We start from the raw sequence: 18875 nt of genomic DNA, 5'->3' as shown, positions 1-18875 counted from the left end.
GTCAATCTGGAAAATGTCAAGAACTTTGAATGTTTCTTCAAGCGCTATGATGAAACTGGCTCTCATGAGGACCGCCACAGGAAAGGAAAACCCAGAGTTACCTCTGCTGCAGACTCAGAGGATAAGTTCATTAGAGTTACCAGCCTCAGAAATTGCAGCCCAAATAAATGCTTCACAGAGTTCAAGTAACAGACACATCTCAACATCAACTGTTCAGAGGAGACTGTGTGAATCAGGCCTTCATGGTCGAATTGCTGCAAAGAAACTACTACTAAAGGACACCAATAATAAGAAGAGACTTGCTTTGGCCAGGAAACATGTGAAATGGCCATTAGAATGGTGAAAATTTGTCCTTTAGTCTGGTGAGTCCAAATTTGAGATTTTTGGTTCCAACCGCCGTGTCTTTGTGAGACGCATAGTAGGTGAACGGATGATTTCCGCATGTGTAGTTCCCACCATGAAACATGGAGGAGGCGGTGCGATGGTGTCGGGGTGCATGGCTACCACAGCATTCTTCAGCAATACGCCATCCCATCTGGTTTGGTCTTAGTGGGACTATCATTTGTTTTTCAACAGGACAATGACCCAACACACCTCCAGGCTGTGTAAGGGCTATTTGACCAAGAAGGAGAGTGATGGAGTCTGCATCAGATGACATGGCATCCACAATCACCCGACCTCAACCCAATTGAAATGGTTAGGGATGAGTTGGACCGCAGAGTGAAGGAAAAGCAGCCAACAAGTGTTCAACATGTGGGAACTCCTTCAAGACTGTTGGAAAAGCAATCCAGGTGATGCTGGTTGAGAGAATGCCAAGAGTGTGCAAAGCTGTCATCAAGGCAAAGGGTGGCTACTTTGAAGAATCTAAAATATAAAGTATATTTTGATTTTCTAAATACTTTTTTGGTTACTACATGATTCCATATGGGTTATTTCATAGTTTTGACGTCTTCACTATTAATGTACAATGTCAAATGGTCAAAAATAAAGAAAAACCCTGGAATGAGTAGGTGTGTCCAAACTTTTGACTGGTACTGTATATACAGTATATATGATGGGATGATGGGACACACATATATACAGTTGAAGTCGGAAGTTTACATACCCTTAGGTTAGAGTCATTAAAACTAGTTTTTCAACCACTCCACAAATTTCTTGTGAACAAACTATAGTTTTGGCAAGTCGGTTAGGACATCTACTTTGTGCATGACACAAGTAATTTTTCCAACAATTGTTTACAGACAGATTATTTCACTGTATCACAATTCCAGTGGGTCAGAAGTTTACATACACCTAGTTGACTGTGCCTTTAAACAGCTTGGAAAATTCCAGAAAATGATGTCATGGCTTTAGAAGCTTCTGATAGGCTAATTGACATCATTTGAGTCAATTGGAGGTGTACGGTGGATGTATTTCAAGGCCTACATTCAAACTCACTGCCTCTGCTTGACATCATGGGAAAATCAAAAGAAATCAGCCAAGACCTCAGAAAAAATGATAGACCTCCACAAGTCTGGTTCATCCTTGGGAGCAATTTCTAAACACCTGAAGGTACCACGTTGATCTGTACAAACAATAGTACGCATGTTTAACAAGAAATGTGTGGGTTGGTTGAAAAATGTGTTTTAATGACTCCAACCTAACTGTATGTAAACTTCCGACTGTACATAGGACTGCGGTCTCTAAGATGCATGGTAGAGTAACCGGGTGGTAGTTGGCTAGTGACAGTGACTAAGTTCAGGGCAGGGTACTGGGTGAAGGCTGGCTAGTGATGTCTATTTAACAGTCTGATGGCCTTGAGATGGGTGTTTTTCAGTCTCTCTGTCCCAGCTTTGATGCACCTGTACTGACTTCACCTTCTGGATGACAGCAGGGTGAACAGGCCGTCCAAGCACACCAAGACAGCCGTGAAGAGGGCACGACAAAACCTATTCCAGCTCGGGAGACTGAAAAGATTTGGCATGGGTCCTCAGATCCTTAAGAGGTTCTACAGCTGCACCATCGAGAGCATCCTGACTGGTTGCATCACTGCCTGGTATGGCACCTGCTCGGCCTCTGACCGCAAGGCACTACAGAGGGTAGTGCGAATGGCCCAGTACATCACTGGGGCCAAGCTTCCTGCCATCCAGGACCTCTATACAAGGCAGTGTCAGAGGAAGGTCCTAAAAATTGTCAAAGACTCCAGCCAACCTAGTCATAGACTGTTCTCTCTGCAACTGCACGGCAAGTGGTACCGGAGTGCCAAGTCTAGGTCCAAGAGGCTTCTAAACAGCTTCTACCTCCAAGCCATAAGACTCCTGAACATCTAGTCAAATGGCTACCCAGACTATTTGCAGTGCCCCCCCCCCCTCTTTACACCACTGCTACTCTCTGTTGTCATCTATGCATAGTCACTTTAATAACTCTACCTATATGTACATACTACCTCAACTAACCGGTGCCCCTGCACATTGACTCTGTGTTGGTACCCCCTGTATATAGTCTTGCTATTGTTATTTTACTGTTTCTCTTTAATTACTTGTTACTTTTATCTCTTATTCTTATTTGTCTTTTTTTAAACTGTTGTTGGTTAGGGGCTCGTACGTAAGCTTTTCACTAAGGTCTATCTATACCTGTTGTATTCAGCGCATGTGACTAATACAATTTGATGTGATGTGCTTGATCTTTTTTTCTTTCCTGTGACATTTGGTGCTGTAGATGTCCTGGGCATTTTTTGTACTAGCATCATTCTAATTGATTGGTTTTAAGAAATACAATGAGTGTAGAGGGCTGTTGTAGACCATAGGTTAAATGTTTGTAGGACATAATAGAGGTAAAATAAATGTTTGTCTAATTCAATTACTCTGTGGCCTATAGATCTAAGTTTAAGAAATGTGCAGTTGGCACACCTGTTATAAGCCTACTCATTTTAGTAGCCTAGCGGTTAGCATGTTGGGCCAGTAACTGAAAGGTCACTGGTTTGAATCTGAGCTGACAAGGTGAAAAGTATGTTACTGTGCACTTGAGCAAGGCGCTTAACCAGAATTTACTCCAGGGGTGCTGTACTACTATGGGTGACACTGTAAAACAACACATTTCACTAAACTATCCGGTGTGTGACAAATGATTAGAGTTGAATAGTTACCAGTTTAGTGGAAACAAACTTTAATTTATCTATTGAATGTACAGGAGGGAGAGAGAGCTATGATGGGGGCTTGATCCATATCCTATTACAGAGCTGAGCACCTAATAACACAGGCCTATGTGTATATGTCCAATGAAGCTCACTACACCACATTGCAGTAGGCCTAAATTACAATATTCCCCCTCTTTAAAGAAGGGTTGTATGTCCTCACACTCAAAGCTTCACATGCTTACAAGGCCCTGAGGGAACACCACAATGACCCCACTGCTGCCACCAGTGTTTTATTTATTTCACCTTTACTTAACCAGGTAGGCCAGTTGAGAACAAATTCTCATTTACAACTGCGACCTGGCCAAGATAAAGCAAAGCAGAGCGACACAAACCGAGTTACACATGGAATAAACAAACGTACAGTCAAAAACACAATAGTGTAGCCTAACAGGGAGAGAGAGAGAACTGTATGGGGCCTCAATCTATGGATCTTGCACTACATACCAATGCTAATGGATGTGGGTAGTACAACGATCACATACGCCATGTCGGAGTAATCTGTCAATTAACATGATTGACATATTTTCAAGGAGAAAAGGGCTGAGAAAAAATGATATGGAAAAAACGTGAAACAAATAAGTTCCCTATTCAGCAGTGGTCAGTCCCTCCTTCCCTCCATCTCATTCGCAGAGTCGGTATTCAAGTATTTGCCAAAGGTTTGACGTCATGTACATCGGCGTCCACAAATGGATCGTGAACCATCTTGAGCTTCACATCCAGTTAGTTCTCTGCCTTCTCGAACTAGTGTCGTTCGACGAAAACCGTAATTGTTATTTTCTGCGCGGATATCAATTTCTCGGTCAGAACTCCAGGTTGGGTCATTGAGGTTTGGTGTTTGTTTAACATATTTTCAAACGTGGGTCTTTTGGAATAACCGCAATTGTACGCTATACTATCGTTCTCCAGACCAATGGAGAAAATGGCCAGACCTGTTCCTTTAAACTCATCTTTCCAACCTCCAACTAATGGCGTACTGAAATCCCTGTTGGAGAATCCAATGAAGCTGCCATTTCATCATGAAGAAGGTAAACAAAACGAAGACATCAAATAATTTGTTACGTGGTAGTTTACATTCTTTTTTGTGACGATTGTTTTGTCGTTCTCACTTTTAAGCATGATCTGTCAGTGTTGCAGCGCGTTAGCAAACAAGATACAATGCAGAAAAAAACAGAACGTCTCGGATGGCTACAATATTTCGGTATCCCGGTGTTTCTCACCTTTGCTTACTTAGTATTGGCGTTGATTCAAGTGTAAATTAAAGGGGCAATCACTGTTGCTACATCCATTTTTGGACTTCTAAATGAATTGATTCTTGAAGAGTAGAACTTATAAATGCCTCATGAGCTTAGTTCAACTGTAATACCCCATCAGAACCCCAAATATAAGATTGTCATTGTTTACAAACATTGGAGTAAAACAATGTAAACAAACACAATATAGCCTCAACATGGTTAAAACTATCATTTTGATATCATGGACGGTCAATCCTTGTATCCATAACTCAAACTCTGCATGTCTATGCATTTGAGTGGTTACGTTTCTCTAGCCCCATCCCTCAGCTTTTTACCGAACCAGTGTCGGGGGATTCGCTTTGTTATTGTTTATACTGCTGATTGCTGCATTAAGTGTAATGGATTAGTACTACTACATCTAGCCAGATCGGGCAGGAGTACAGTGTGATCCATGATGGTTGCAATTTTGTCGTTAAATGTCAAAAATACATTACTGGTATGACAGCTCCAGCCTGCTAAGGATACAGTGTAGCAACTATCCCTTTAATTCATGTGACTTACGACAGAAAACGTCCCACTGTAAGTTTTTGTCATACAGTACTTATTATTATTTGGAATGCTATTTTTCGTTCACCGTTTAAGCTAGAAACGTCATTCAAACGTTTAAAAAGTGCAGTGGTCAGGACCAGTGTGCTTGTATACAACTTTTGGATGTCCTTTACACTTTATAAACTATAAAGCTTTTTGCCCTTCGTTTTGTCCTCCATCCACTTTAAAGGGATTTCAACATTCTAAAGGTCCCATTGTGACAACATTCTATGCACTGTGAACAATGTAACTTGTGACAACAATCAGCTACATTGACACTTTGCCAACAAGTTAGACAAAAAGTTAGGGCGTATGGACTCTTCCTCTACTTCTCTGCTATTGAAATCGTAACAAAAATATTTGTTCTTTTTTTTGCAGACCTCCCCAGCACTTTAAACAAAACACTTAGAGGGTATGAGATCTTGGTCTACTACTCTGCTATTCAAATGCGTGTTTTACGATATTCCGAAACTTCAGTACTTTTTCTATACTAGAACCTGAAAAACGTTTGGGCACCAGACTTTTTGTTATATTTGGTACTTCTGTCAAACGTCTCATGTCGTATACGGATTGAGAGAGGATCAAGTCTGTCTATCAGCGTAGCCGATGTCCCCTTATAGCGCGAGAGCACTGTGCCTGCTCCACTTACTCATTGCTAGCCCAAGCCTCTCAGGAGGAACCACTGGGAGTCTGAGCTGCATAACCACTTATGCGGCACATATTAACACACTTGAATAATGAAAAACAGCATGTTGAAACTGTTAATAAATGTTTTCAAAAGTGTGTGTGTGAATGACGTCATGGGTCTTAAAGAGAACGCGCATACTTTAAAATAAGTCCCAAATGGAAGGGGAACAGATTGGTTTTCATCTGTAGCCCAATGAAAAGAGCCAAAACAAGGTCAATAACTCAATGCATGCACACACTCCTATTGAATATGCATTCACTTGTATTGTAAATAGGCCTAGGCTACATCTTGATTTACCCACTTTATCAATAGACGAGATTTACCATTCAAATAAATGATGACCATAATGTTATGTAGTTTGATTGGTTAAAAAAAGGTGATATTTTATAATTAATTAATTAATGCATACATTAAAACATTTTTCAAATGTAATGATAATGAACTCAAAAGATCCATCTGGATCAATTACCATTCTGTGACTTTGGCTAATACTCTTTCTTTTTTTCAATTGGTATCATTTTGGTATCGAGTATCATGATACTTAACCTGGTATCGAAGTCAAAACTCTGGTGTCGTGACAACACATTCAAATCAGAACAGAATGATCTTCTTCTGATCAAAAGTGGCAGATGTTTTAGTAACGGTTATCCACTGCATTTGTTAAGCTAACTTCCCACTGTTGAATTAACTGTCATATAACTTTCAGAAATGTAACATTTATAGCACTGGGTGAGCACATTCCTAGCATGAGACAATGAGTAAACATTTAGACTTTTTACACATCAGCTACTTTGACCACTTTCCCAACAACTTAGGCATAAACTTAGAGGATATGGCATCTTGGTCTACTTCTGCTATTTAAATCAGAACAGAAATATCTTCTACCAATCAAACAACCGCTGTTTTATTAACCACATCAACTACATTCTATCTAAACTTTTTTTTTAAAGTGACATTTCGACAACTTTCCCAACAACGTAGACCAAAATCTGAACACTGCTACAAAAATACTTTTAAAGGACAAAAGCAAGTCCAACAGTAGTACATTGTGGGAAGTTTAATCTACTGTAAATACACTATAGTTAGTATTCTGAAGACTAGCCAGTCTAGAAACCATTTAGTACTTATTTGTCAACAACTTGATAGGGAATTTGATAAAGATTTGAAAAAACTCTTAACATTTCTGGAAATGGGTTGAAGAGAAATGAAAATATATTTCCTGAGCTTTCCTGAGACTGGAGGTTGTCCCCTAGAGGGTGCTTTTGCTGTTGGAGTTGATGGGGTGTTTACTGTAGCTTGGTTATTTATCTATTTGCATCAAGTATATAAACGTTCAAATACACCTCAAGTAAACTTATGTTATACGTTTAATCAACAATCAGGTGCTGTGTATATATACACTGCTCAAAAAAATAAAGGGAACACTTAAACAATACATCCTAGATCTGAATGAAAGAAATAATCTTATTAAATACTTTTTTCATTACATAGTTGAATGTGCTGACAACAAAATCACGCAAAAATAATCAATGGAAATCCAATTTATCAACCCATGGAGGTCTGGATTTGGAGTCACACTCAAAATTAAAGTGGAAAACCACACTACAGGCTGATCCAACTTTGATGTAATGTCCTTAAAACAAGTCAAAATGAGGCTCAGTAGTGTGTGTGGCCTCCACGTGCATGTATGACCTCCCTACAATGACTGGGCATGCTCCTGATGAGGTGGCGGATGGTCTCCTGAGGGATCTCCTCCCAGACCTGGACTAAAGCATCCGCCAACTCCTGGACAGTCTGTGGTGCAACGTGGCATTGGTGGATGGAGCAAGACATGATGTCCCAGATGTGCTCAATTGGATTCAGGTCTGGGGAACGGGCGGGCCAGTCCATAGCATCAATGCCTTCCTCTTGCAGGAACTGCTGACACACTCCAGCCACATGAGGTCTAGCATTGTCTTGCATTAGGAGGAACCCAGGGCCAACCGCACCAGCATATGGTGTCACAAGGGGTCTGAGGATCTCATCTCGGTACCTAATGGCAGTCAGGCTACCTCTGGCGAGCACATGGAGGGCTGTGCGGCCCCCCAAAGAAATTCCACCCCACACCATGACTGACCCACCGCCAAACCGGTCATGCTGGAGGATGTTGCAGGCAGCAGAACGTTCTCCACGGCGTCTCCAGACTCTGTCACGTCTGTCACATGTGCTCAGTGTGAACCTGCTTTCATCTGTGAAGAGCACAGGGCGCCAGTGGCGAATTTGCCAATCTTGGTGTTCTCTGGCAAATGCCAAACGTCCTGCACGGTGTTGGGCTGTAAGCACAACCCCCACCTGTGGACGTCGGCCCTCATACCAGCCTCATGGAGTCTGTTTCTGACCGTTTGAGCAGACATGCACATTTGTGGCCTGCTGGAGGTAATTTTGCAGGGCTCTGGCAGTGCTCCTCCTGCTCCTCCTTGCACAAAGGCGGAGGTAGCGGTCCTGCTGCTGGGTTGTTGCCCTCCTACGGCCTCCTCCACGTCTCCTGATGTACTGGCCTGTCTCCTGGTAGCAACCTCCATGCTCTGGACACTACGCTGACAGACACAGCAAACCTTCTTGCCACAGCTCGCATTGATGTGCCATCCTGGATGAGCTGTACTACCTGAGCCACTTGTGTGGGTTGTAGACTCCGTCTCATGCTACCACTAGAGTGAAAGCACCGCCAGCATTCAAAAGGGACCAAAACATCAGCCAGGAAGCATAGGAACTGAGAAGTGGTCTGTGGTCTCCACCTGCAGAACCACTCCTTTTTTGGGGGTGTCTTGCTAATTGCCTATAATTTCCACCTGTTGTCTATTCCATTTGCACAACAGCATGTGAAATGTATTGTCAATCAGTGTTGCTTCCTAAGTGGACAGTTTGATTTCACAGAAGTGTGATTGACTTGGAGTTACATTGTGTTGTTTAAGTGTTCCCTTTATTTTTTTGAGCAGTATATTAAACCTTGGCCTTTTATTGGCTTAGCCATTTTGACATTGTAAAGGCATTGTTTGTCTGTTTTGGTCTAACAGTGATATGACTCTCTCCAAATATTTGCAGGTTTTGGAAAAGAGAAGAATGAGAAAGAGAAAAAGTTGGATGAGGAAGGTGGTGCCAATACTCCACAGTCGGCCTTCCTAGGGCCAACCCTGTGGGACAAGACCTTGCCATATGATGGGGACAACTTTCAGCTAGAGTACATGGACCTGGAAGAGTTTCTGTCAGAGAATGGCATCCCCGCAAACTCAGCTCAGAATAACCAAAACCAGCCCCGGCAGCCCACTATCCAGCATGTTTCCCCTGCACCCCCCATACCCTCTGTGGTCGACCTCAGCAGCCATGCCACTACCTCCGTTCATACAGCCATGGTCTCCCAGAACTGTCTCCAGAGCCCCCCAGCCAGAGCAGGTAAAAGACCATATCACACACACACAGCACAGGAACACTCTCAAACGAGGTCTAACATCTGCAAGGTCAACCAAACGCACACGCACACACACAACCCTCCTATAGCTCTCCAATTAGGGCAAATCTCTATGGTCAAAACCTTAGTTGTTGCGCTTTGTAATAATATGCCCCGGGCGCTGTTTGTCCAGCTGGTGTACTCAGCACGCACATCATGACCAGGTTGTCTTATCAACACTGACCTTTCTCCTTTACTGTATACCCCATTCCACTCTGACAGAAAGCACAGAGGTTTCTCAGTATTTAGGCTACTTCAGGAGCTTTGAGTATGCTAGGACATTTCTTCTACAATTCTGGCCCTGGACTTTGGAGCTTGAGTGGCGTTGTGCCAAGTACTAGAAAGTTAAACTGGAGGGACAGTAGTTGTACAACTTGGGTGGGTTATAGTTTTGATCCCTCAACTGTGTAGTTTTGTCAACAAACATTTACAGTCTTATTATATACCTGATGAAATTCCAATATTGATTTAGATTAGGTTCATTTTGTTGCTTGGCACGCGATGCTCCATTTTGCTTTGTTTGCCTAAGGTGAATCCTGACGTATCTGTTGCTGCCTACTGAAGAGACAACCAGAAAAAAGTAAAACGTTCCCCCTTAATGAAACACACATTCCTGGTACCCAGTTATTTAGAGGTGTGAGGATAACATACCTAATTTACAGGCATCACCAAGGCAAACATCTTTCATAAGGCTAGTTGTCATGGTTTCAGCCTCTTGAAAGTGGGGGAGTGAATAGAGGGTCAGTGTAATTGGAGTGTTTGTTGGAGCAGGCAGATGTGATCTGCTTTGTGCTAGCCAGTTCTTTGTTGCTAAATAATGGACATCCTATCTGGATCTTCTAGTCGAGGGCAAAACAGTGATTCTATTGCCTGTAATTGTTTTATTTTGAAACTAGTTAATTAATGATGAGGATGGTAGTTGTCTTTATGACCCTATTTTATTTAATCAAGTATATGTAAATAAGGTGTCATCACATCACTTATAAGTATGTTATATGTTTAAAGGGAATATTTCTGTGTGCCTGTTGGTTTGTGTTTATATAGTAACTTTGGTATGTATTTTGGTTGGTGTGTGTGTGTGTGTGATATCTTCTCATTACCATAGTTGGTAGAGCACAGTGTGTCAAATACAATCCTTATAATCACATCCACACTGTATGGAAACCTGCCTTTTATAATGTTCCAGTGTATAACAGAAGCTCATGTTTACAATGTCTCTGAACGGTGGGACCTATATTATTTGTCCCGTACTTCCTGAGGTTTTATGGATATGAGTTAAGACACCATTATCAGTAAACATCCTCAGATTGAATAGAAGTTGAACTCTCACACAAAACACATTCTACTGCATTTTATTCCAATAGACCTATGTATGTCCAAAGGTTTTTCATCTTAGTCATTAATGATCTACCAAGTCCCGACGTGAACAGTGATGGTGATCTAGTGAAACTGGCCTGTGTAGTAGACTTGAATTCATATGAATTACCACTTAAATGGTAGTGCTGGGAATTGCCAGGGCTCCTCACGATACGATATTACCTCGATACTTAGGTGCCAATACGATATTTATTGCGATTCTATATGTATCACGGTTCTATATGTATTCTGATTTGATGTTCATGACATATTGTTCACTATGTCTGCTGCAGGGGGACACGAGAGACCCATGATAAAAACTAGTTTTGATCCGTCATGGAAATAAAAGTGCTGAAAACATGTTGGCTCACCATTTAATAGAAGATTGAGGCCAAAGCTATAGAAGGAGAAATACCAACGTTTTGGCACAGGTACAGCCGACTAACGTCAACTAGCTAGCAGAAAATATACAAAAGGTTTGTTGTTGAGAATTGATACTTGGAGTCATAAAAGGTGTATATATTGTCATAAATAGTATTAATATTACGATACTCTTCTACTGTATCAATTCCCCCCACTATTACTCTGATCCACCCAGCATGCTTCTACTGTGATTTGCAATCACATTTGAAGTAATTGCAAATGCCCTAAATTCCCATCCATTCCAAAAAAATAACCCCACAATTTGCCATGGTAAAAAAAAAAACATTCACAACTTCGTCTGATGTATGGCATTCTGTTTGACACATTTTAATATGATTTAGCTTGTCCCTTGAAAGTAGTCGCAGGCAGAAGTGTAATAGTTTTGTTTCTAATGATGACATTATTGCTCATGCCAAATATAGCCATATGTATGTCCTTCGTCAGTGTACGTACAGTGACCACAAGGTTTCTCTCAGTATTTCTTTCCCCACTGCTTTCACAAAGTAAAGAAAGAAAGAAAGCTGGGAACAAACCTTGACGTGGTACTGTAAGTCGTTTTTGGCCTCACCACAGGAAGTAAAGTACATCCGGACACAAGTCTGTCACTCGTGTCAAAGAATTACATCTGTACAGTTACAGTACAAAGAATCCCAGCATGTGAGGGTGTACGTGCGTGTATATTTGTCTCAGTGCGAGTGAGTGTGTGTTTTTTGTCTGGTACAGTTTCACAGGGCCTGTCTTGCCGTTATGCACATCCCCTCTCACATGAGTACGGCTAGGTCTTCCTGACAGACACATGCATCCGCCATGTGTAGCCCCACTGCTAACGAGAGCTTGTCATGGTATGAGCATCTCCCCCTCCTCCTTCCTTTAATTCTCCCTCACCAGACAGATCCCAGTCGGAGCCATAGCAGAGGCACAGGCTGAACCCTGATGAGATCACATGGTCAAGGCTATACTGCTGTCACATACACCTCCAGCCTAGCCCGCCCCACCAACCTCCCAATTGCATGCAAGCACAATGCAGGCTGAGATAGCTTTGTTATCACAGCAGATATCCAGTGGAGTTAGCGATGGGCGGGTCCCACTGCTGGTTCAATAAGGGGCCCACGGTGTATTGTTGGCAGGGTCCAAAAGGGAAGTGGAACGTAGACAAGGTCAAAGGTCAGGTCTAAACTTGTGTGCCATAGAAGTGACTGTCTGATAAGGTGTGTGGTACCTATGGAAATCCTCTCCCTATAGTAAACAGATAAAGGGGAGTCGTGGTTAGTTCTCCTGTTGACTCTATGTTGTTTAGCATCACATTCATATACAGTAAACACTTAACACAATAATATGAATTCCCGACTAGCTCACACTTCATTTTGAAGATTGGTTGGAAAAGGCAGACTCGACGTTGTCATTCTTTAGGGGTCGAGCTTAAAATGTTAATGAAAATCAAACCAGTTTAAAAAGGGTTTGAGTTTCTCTCCTGACTGTCCAGCGGTCAGAGGAAGAACATCCAGGTGAGAGTCAGGTCAGAGTCATCTTAGCCCTCCGTCCCATCTGCACTGGTTCTACTACCACCCCACAAAAATGCAAATCTGATCATTTACCTACAGGAGAAGGAACAAGACGCAGAGCTCTTACCTTCTATCTATGTTTGGTGGACGTTGAACATGTTGTCAGACGGGGGTGTGTTGTCTCTTCCTATTGGAGGTTCGTAGAGGAGAGGTCACAGCCAAATACTATAGGGCACTATCAGCCAGGCTTTTCACCAGGCCACTCTTAGCCAGTAAAGCATGTCACTGTATTTTTACTCCAGTAATCTGGTCAGAATGAATGGTTAAGGTGATAAGATGTTTGGGCCACAGTGCTTGTTATTTATACAGGTGATATACTTTTGACAGATTGTTTTGGACAGCGTTTGATTTAGCCCTTGTAAGTAGCTTGGCACTAAGCTGACAGTGTTAGTCAGTGGCCTGTCGTTGTTGGGGACTAACATGCAGCCAACGTGTTCTTGACAATTCACTAAAATGAGGCATTGAATTGGACCCCTGCTGAAGTACCACTTTGGATGGCCAGCCATTTTAGCTTAATGTGTCAGTGACTACTGATGCAATGATTCACTGGTGACGCCAGAGTGTAGTTGTCACGCTTGCGTGTCTACATTTTAGTAATTTAGCAGATGCTCATATTCAGAGCGACTTATTCGTCCATATTTTTTTTCTCTAAATTCATACATATTTGTTTTCTCTTCTGAAAGGGCTCGAGTAGCTGTCTTACTTCCTTCTGCATAACGTACAAGCAGGTCAGACCTGTATGTTGGCCTCGGCTTAAATCTCAACAAGGACTGGCTGGAGCTAGAAATGCTGCTGTGACCAAAGGTCAGAAGGCTTAAGGCCGTAGCCAGCTTAAAGCACGGAGAAGCTGGGTCATGACGTAGGAAGTGACCTAAAATGTCGGCCTTTGAATTCTGTTTGAGTGAAATGTTTTCACCGTCAGCAGGAAGAATTTGTATTTCTTTAATTCCTCATTACGTTTTCAAACCAATCACAAGACTACAGTCCTTTGATTGTGAATCGTTGTAATTGTCAAACTGTTTAAGTGGATGAATCTCAGGTAAATACACTGACATTGGGCTCTATTAGCTTACTGTCATAAGATGCTCACCGCCAGCCACCAATCAAATTACAGCTGATTTGATGAAGCCATCCAATTAAGTTCTTCAGTTCTGCTTGCTAATCCACTGAATGATGAAGGGTAGAATGTGAAACCGTGTCAACTGCTGACCTGCTGCTCTGTGCAATAGAAATCTATTAGGTGTTACGTAACATCCATAGAGAGATTGCAGAGGCACATGTTGAGGCTGGCTGATGAGGAGGTTGCCTTAAGTCAATTTACAGACAATATGTTGTTGTCTGCTTGAGCTCAGCTGACTAGAGGCACTGATAACAGGGCTGCAGAAAAGCTTCAATAACATATCTTCTGTGTTTGTGAGTGTGTCTCTGTCTGTCTGTCGGTAAATCTGTGTGTTTGTGTTCTCTGTGCTCCACCTGTTGGTTAAAAGGTGCAACCACAGTTGTTTTTGCTTCCCTGTGGGCAAGGCCAGTTGTAGAATTATTTAGATGAAATAGTCATTGACTTGATGAGCATGTATAGAATAAGACGGACATAAGAATATAGTCCGTCTTCACTTGCAAGGCTGGTATTGATTCTAGAGCAGGGGTGTTGAACTAATCTTTCCCTGGGGGCCACATACGGTCGTCAACAAGGTCCGGAGGGCCGCACAAAAAATTTGTTATATTTCCTTGCTGTCAAAATTTGCAATAAATAGTCTTGTAGTCCTCTGTTTTATGAATTTCTGATGCTCCCTGACTGTGTGGCTTTCATTTCGGTGATTATTAGCGAGAAACTATATGAATGTAGGTCCATTATCATTTCTATACATACATACATACATACATACATACATACATACATACATACATACATACATACATACATACATACATACATACATACATACATACATACATACATACATACATACATACATACATACAGTACCAGTCAAAAGTTTGGACACACCTACTCCTTCCAGGGTTTGTCTTTATTTTTACTATTTTCTACATTGTAGAATAATAGTGAAGACATCAACTATGAAATTACACATGGAATCATGTTGTAACAAAAAAAAGTGTTAAACAAATCAAAATATATTTGATGAAAGCTTTGCACACTCTTGGCATTCTCTCAACCAGCTTCACCTGGAATGCTTTTCCAACAGTCTTGAAGGAGTTCCCACATATGCTGAGCATTTGTTGGCTGCTTTTCCTTCACTCTGCGGTCCAACTCATCCCACACCAGTTCAGGTGATTGTGGAGGCCAGGTCATCTGATGCAGCACTCCATCACTCTCCTTCTTGGTCAAATAGCCCTTACACAGGCTGGAGGTGTGTTGGGTCATTGTCCTGTTGAAAAACAAATGAGAGAGATTATTTGTTTTTTTTTTACTCAAACCACCCGTAGGCCGCATTGGACTGTATGTTTGACACCTCTGTTCTAGAGGATCAGCTTTGTAAAGCACAACCATGTTAAAGAAGAGTGGCAGAATACTATGATGTAAACAGGCACACATGTGTTAGTTTCCCCCTAAGTGCCCTCCTAAGGACTTTTTAAAGGGGGCTTTCTAGAGAACTCAAAAGTACCCCTGGTATGGGGTAGGAGATGAGGGGGGTACTAATGACTGCCACAGTTGTCATAGCTTTTATATTACATTTAATGGCAGATTCTAGAGCCTTCATTTTAAGGAAACCAGTTGTCTAATAAGGCCTAATTTCTAACCATTACTTTCTCAAGGACCATTGCACCTCAAAGCCTGCTCTTTCAGAGAGTACAGTCTCTTCTAAACAGTGCCCAGACGTAATTCAGCAGACCCTCTAACCTGTTTTCCTTTGCCTTTCTCCTGCAGTGCTGCCCTCAGCTGCCAGGAACACCCCCAGCCCCATCGATCCAGAGTCTATTCAAGTTCCAGTGGGCTACGAGCCTGACCCTGCAGACCTGGCTCTGTCCAGCGTGCCCGGACAGGAGATGTTTGACCCCCGAAAACGCAAGTTTGCCCCAGAGGAGCTCAAACCACAGCCCATGATCAAAAAGGCACGCAAGATCTTCATCCCCGAAGATCTCAAGGTAACCTACCTGGAGCCTACTTATGAAGGTTGAAAGGGTTCACCACTTGTTTGGCCAAAAACTTTAAGCACCATGTTTTCTTATCTTATGTTATCAGCAAGTGGACTTATTCCACCTAAATAACCAGAAGTATTTTAAACCACAATATAAGGAGGAGCGTTGCCGCAAACCCAAACCGGCAGCTTTTTCAGTATTGATAGGGAGGAGGCAAACTTGGCCAGGATTTAGCTTGACAGGTTTAGCCGTGGTCATTCACCCTTAACCCGAGTCATACGATGTTGTTGGAAGAGGTGTATCACATGTACTATTTTGTTTGTTGAGGTAAGATGGCTTCCTGAAGGGTGCAAAGGAGGTTGAACGTGTCAGGCAGTTTTAAATAACATTATGGAAATGTAATAAGTGAAAATGAGATGCGTGATGACATAAATAATAGGTCACATTTGGAATACTGTTTATTACTCAGGTGAATCACTTTATATTTTTACAATACCACAGGTAGTGTGAAAAGAAATATGAATCACAACAGTGTGTTTCACATCCCTTTCCAGGATGACAAGTACTGGGCCAGACGCAGAAAGAACAACGTAGCAGCCAAAAGATCACGGGATGCCAGGCGACTGAAGGAGAACCAAATTGCCATCCGGGCTGGCTTCCTAGAGAAAGAGAACGGTGCGCTTCGCTCCGAGGTGGCCGACTTGAGGAAGGAACTGGGTCGCACCAAGAACATTGTGGCCAAATACGAGGCTCGGCATGGGCCCCTGTGAACCTCCCCAAACCAACGTCCACACCACACCCTTCCCCCTCACCCCCTCACCCAAGAGTTTGAAGGACAATGTGCCTCCCTTTCGGTGGCACTGGCCCCCCCACACACCAGCCCCTCACCCCTGTACATGATAATCCTATAGGACTCTATCATTTGGAATTTTAATTCTGTCACTGGCATCTGTTTGTTTGTTCCTTCTGTTTTCTCACTCATCCTTCATGTACAAACATGTATATGGGGTATGAGTATGTATGTACAGTATGCACACACACTTTCCTCTTTCAAGTACTACAAGGCACTTTGAGTGTTAATGAGCCAACAACCTACTCTCCCAGATCCCTACCCTGTCCCCTCCTTCCATTGTTCATTTTGTAAATGATGCCATGGTGTTTGTTTTTTCCCATTTTCTCACCTGTTTTATACGTGTGATCAGGACTGAGAACTGTTGTAATGTATCTCCCTCCCCATCCTTATGTTCTTCTAGTGCTGTTTTCAGAGGGATCATCCTCCTACCTAAGACCCTGTTCCTGTCTGTTATGTCCTGTACCTTCCTGTAGCATCCTTTCTCAAACGGTTTGTACTGCGCCTACATTCATATTGCAATTTTTTGATGTTATTGTACTTCCGTTAATATTATACATTTTCGTGTCCATTGTTCTATTGCAGCGCTGTAACATCAGTTCATCACATCAGGACTATAAGCTACTCTTGTGATTTTAATATTTTCTTGTTAGCACTTAACCTCTCTCTCAAACCTCAGTATAACTGTACAGTTGAAAAGAAAAACCAGCGATTCTTTTCTATCACACATTGAGCAATAATCTTTTCCAAACCTATATTAATTCATGCTACCAAGTTTTTCCTCCCACACCGATTTCCCCAATCAGAGCACCTCTTGGTCTCCAGTAGAACCCACAACCCTCTTGTCTCTCGTTGCACGGTCATTATCTGTTGGGAGTTGCGCTAGCTAGCATGGTGATGGTGAACAGATTTCCCATCCCGTGCTCAGTGGTCTCTCTGCTGCAGCCTGTTCCACAACCACAACTCAGCTAACCCTCTCTGCACTAATCTTCTAACGCGTGTCACAATCTGACCTGGTGCAATGTTCCTCAGTCTAATCTGCCTGATATTTATGTATCTTTTCTGTTAAGGACAGATTAATTTTTTGAAATATTCAATTGTTAATTGTTATTATTATGACTTCTATTTGTGTTGTTGATATTGTTATTCTTATCATCTCATTGTTTTTATTTTAATATTTCAGCATGATTTCTCAGAACACAAACCTCAAGCTAATCGCAAAGTGGTTTAATTATTTCCTTTTTATTTAGCATGATTAACAAGAGTGGTTCTTTTAATAATCAGTAGAGAGATCTGTATTTTTGTAGCTATGTGTTTGCCTTCTTCTGTAAGATGGCTGTATGAATGTAAAAGATGTTGAAAAAAAGTAGGATGGTGTTGTCCAGTACTGTGGTTATCCCAAACAATTATTTTACTACAAACCAAAAGATTCAGGACAGAGATGATATATTGGTTATAAGAGATGTTTATATAAAGCTATTCTATATGGGTTTTTTTGTACAGTATTTTTCCTATACATTACTGGCTATGTATTTTAAAGGCACAGAATCCAGAATATTATTATTATTATTATTATTATTATTATTATTAAAGAATACAAATACATTACACAAAGAGAACCAATATAGTAGTGTTTTGATATCTTAACCATAATAATGTGGTAGTTTTACAGAGATTCCTCCAAATCCAGCAGCAGTAATGGATACATTTGGGCATTATTGGAAAGACACTCCTGTATCTTGGTTATATACTATAGATTTAGCCATTAGTAACCTTGAGTTCCTTGTGTCATGGAATCGTAGTGCTTTAAGCTTGAGTCTCACCAACGTTAACATGAAATAAAGTTGTGAGTATGGAGGACGGAATGTATGGAATGATCTTTATTCAGTTTCTGAAGAGACCCACTATTGCAAAGGTGATGCCAACACTTGCTTGCTATTGATTGTCATCGATGTCACCACTAGGTGTCTCAAGAAGACTCCTGTTATGGGTCCCTTCCCTCAGATTACCAAAATATGTCACCGGAGTCCTTTGATGGTAAAACTGAAAAGGTTTACCTTTAGTCATATTCTGATATAAACTAATATTTGGAGCCATCTCTATGTTCACTAGTTAGAATGATGTTACTATGAAGGGGGAGGGCAATTTCAGGTTACTGTATCTGCTGTTTGTCTGCTTGTCAGGTCTTTGTGGTTCTAGTAAGCCCCACTGCCTGAGTGATATTACTCTCAATGACACTGCATAGCTTACTGAGTTCTCTATTTCTGCTACAATACTTTATTCAATTCACAATTGACCAAATACAGTGTAGTGTTCCTTACCTGTTGCAGATCATGGTCCAGCCAAGGTGAGAGTAGAGATGATGATGATGTTTTGGCTGTAGAGAAATGGCTGGAGGTGGTTTTCCTTACTCAC

General features: G+C 41.7%; 1 protein-coding gene across 1 annotated transcript; it reads left to right on the top strand.

The window, feature by feature from the left end:
- Positions 1-3853: 3853 nt before the first annotated feature.
- Positions 3854-18325, top strand: LOC115171432 (hepatic leukemia factor-like). The gene is made up of 4 exons (XM_029728241.1): positions 3854-4200; positions 8765-9112; positions 15399-15616; positions 16165-18325. Exons 1-4 carry the CDS (start codon positions 4086-4088, stop codon positions 16378-16380), a joined length of 897 nt encoding a protein of 298 aa, XP_029584101.1. The 5' UTR covers positions 3854-4085; the 3' UTR covers positions 16381-18325.
- Positions 18326-18875: the final 550 nt, after the last annotated feature.

Source organism: Salmo trutta, chromosome 32 (genome assembly GCF_901001165.1).
Source record: "Salmo trutta chromosome 32, fSalTru1.1, whole genome shotgun sequence".
NCBI classification, from domain to species: domain Eukaryota; kingdom Metazoa; phylum Chordata; class Actinopteri; order Salmoniformes; family Salmonidae; genus Salmo; species Salmo trutta.
Note: the sequence above shows the minus strand (reverse complement) of the source record. Positions and strands in the feature narration are given on the sequence as shown.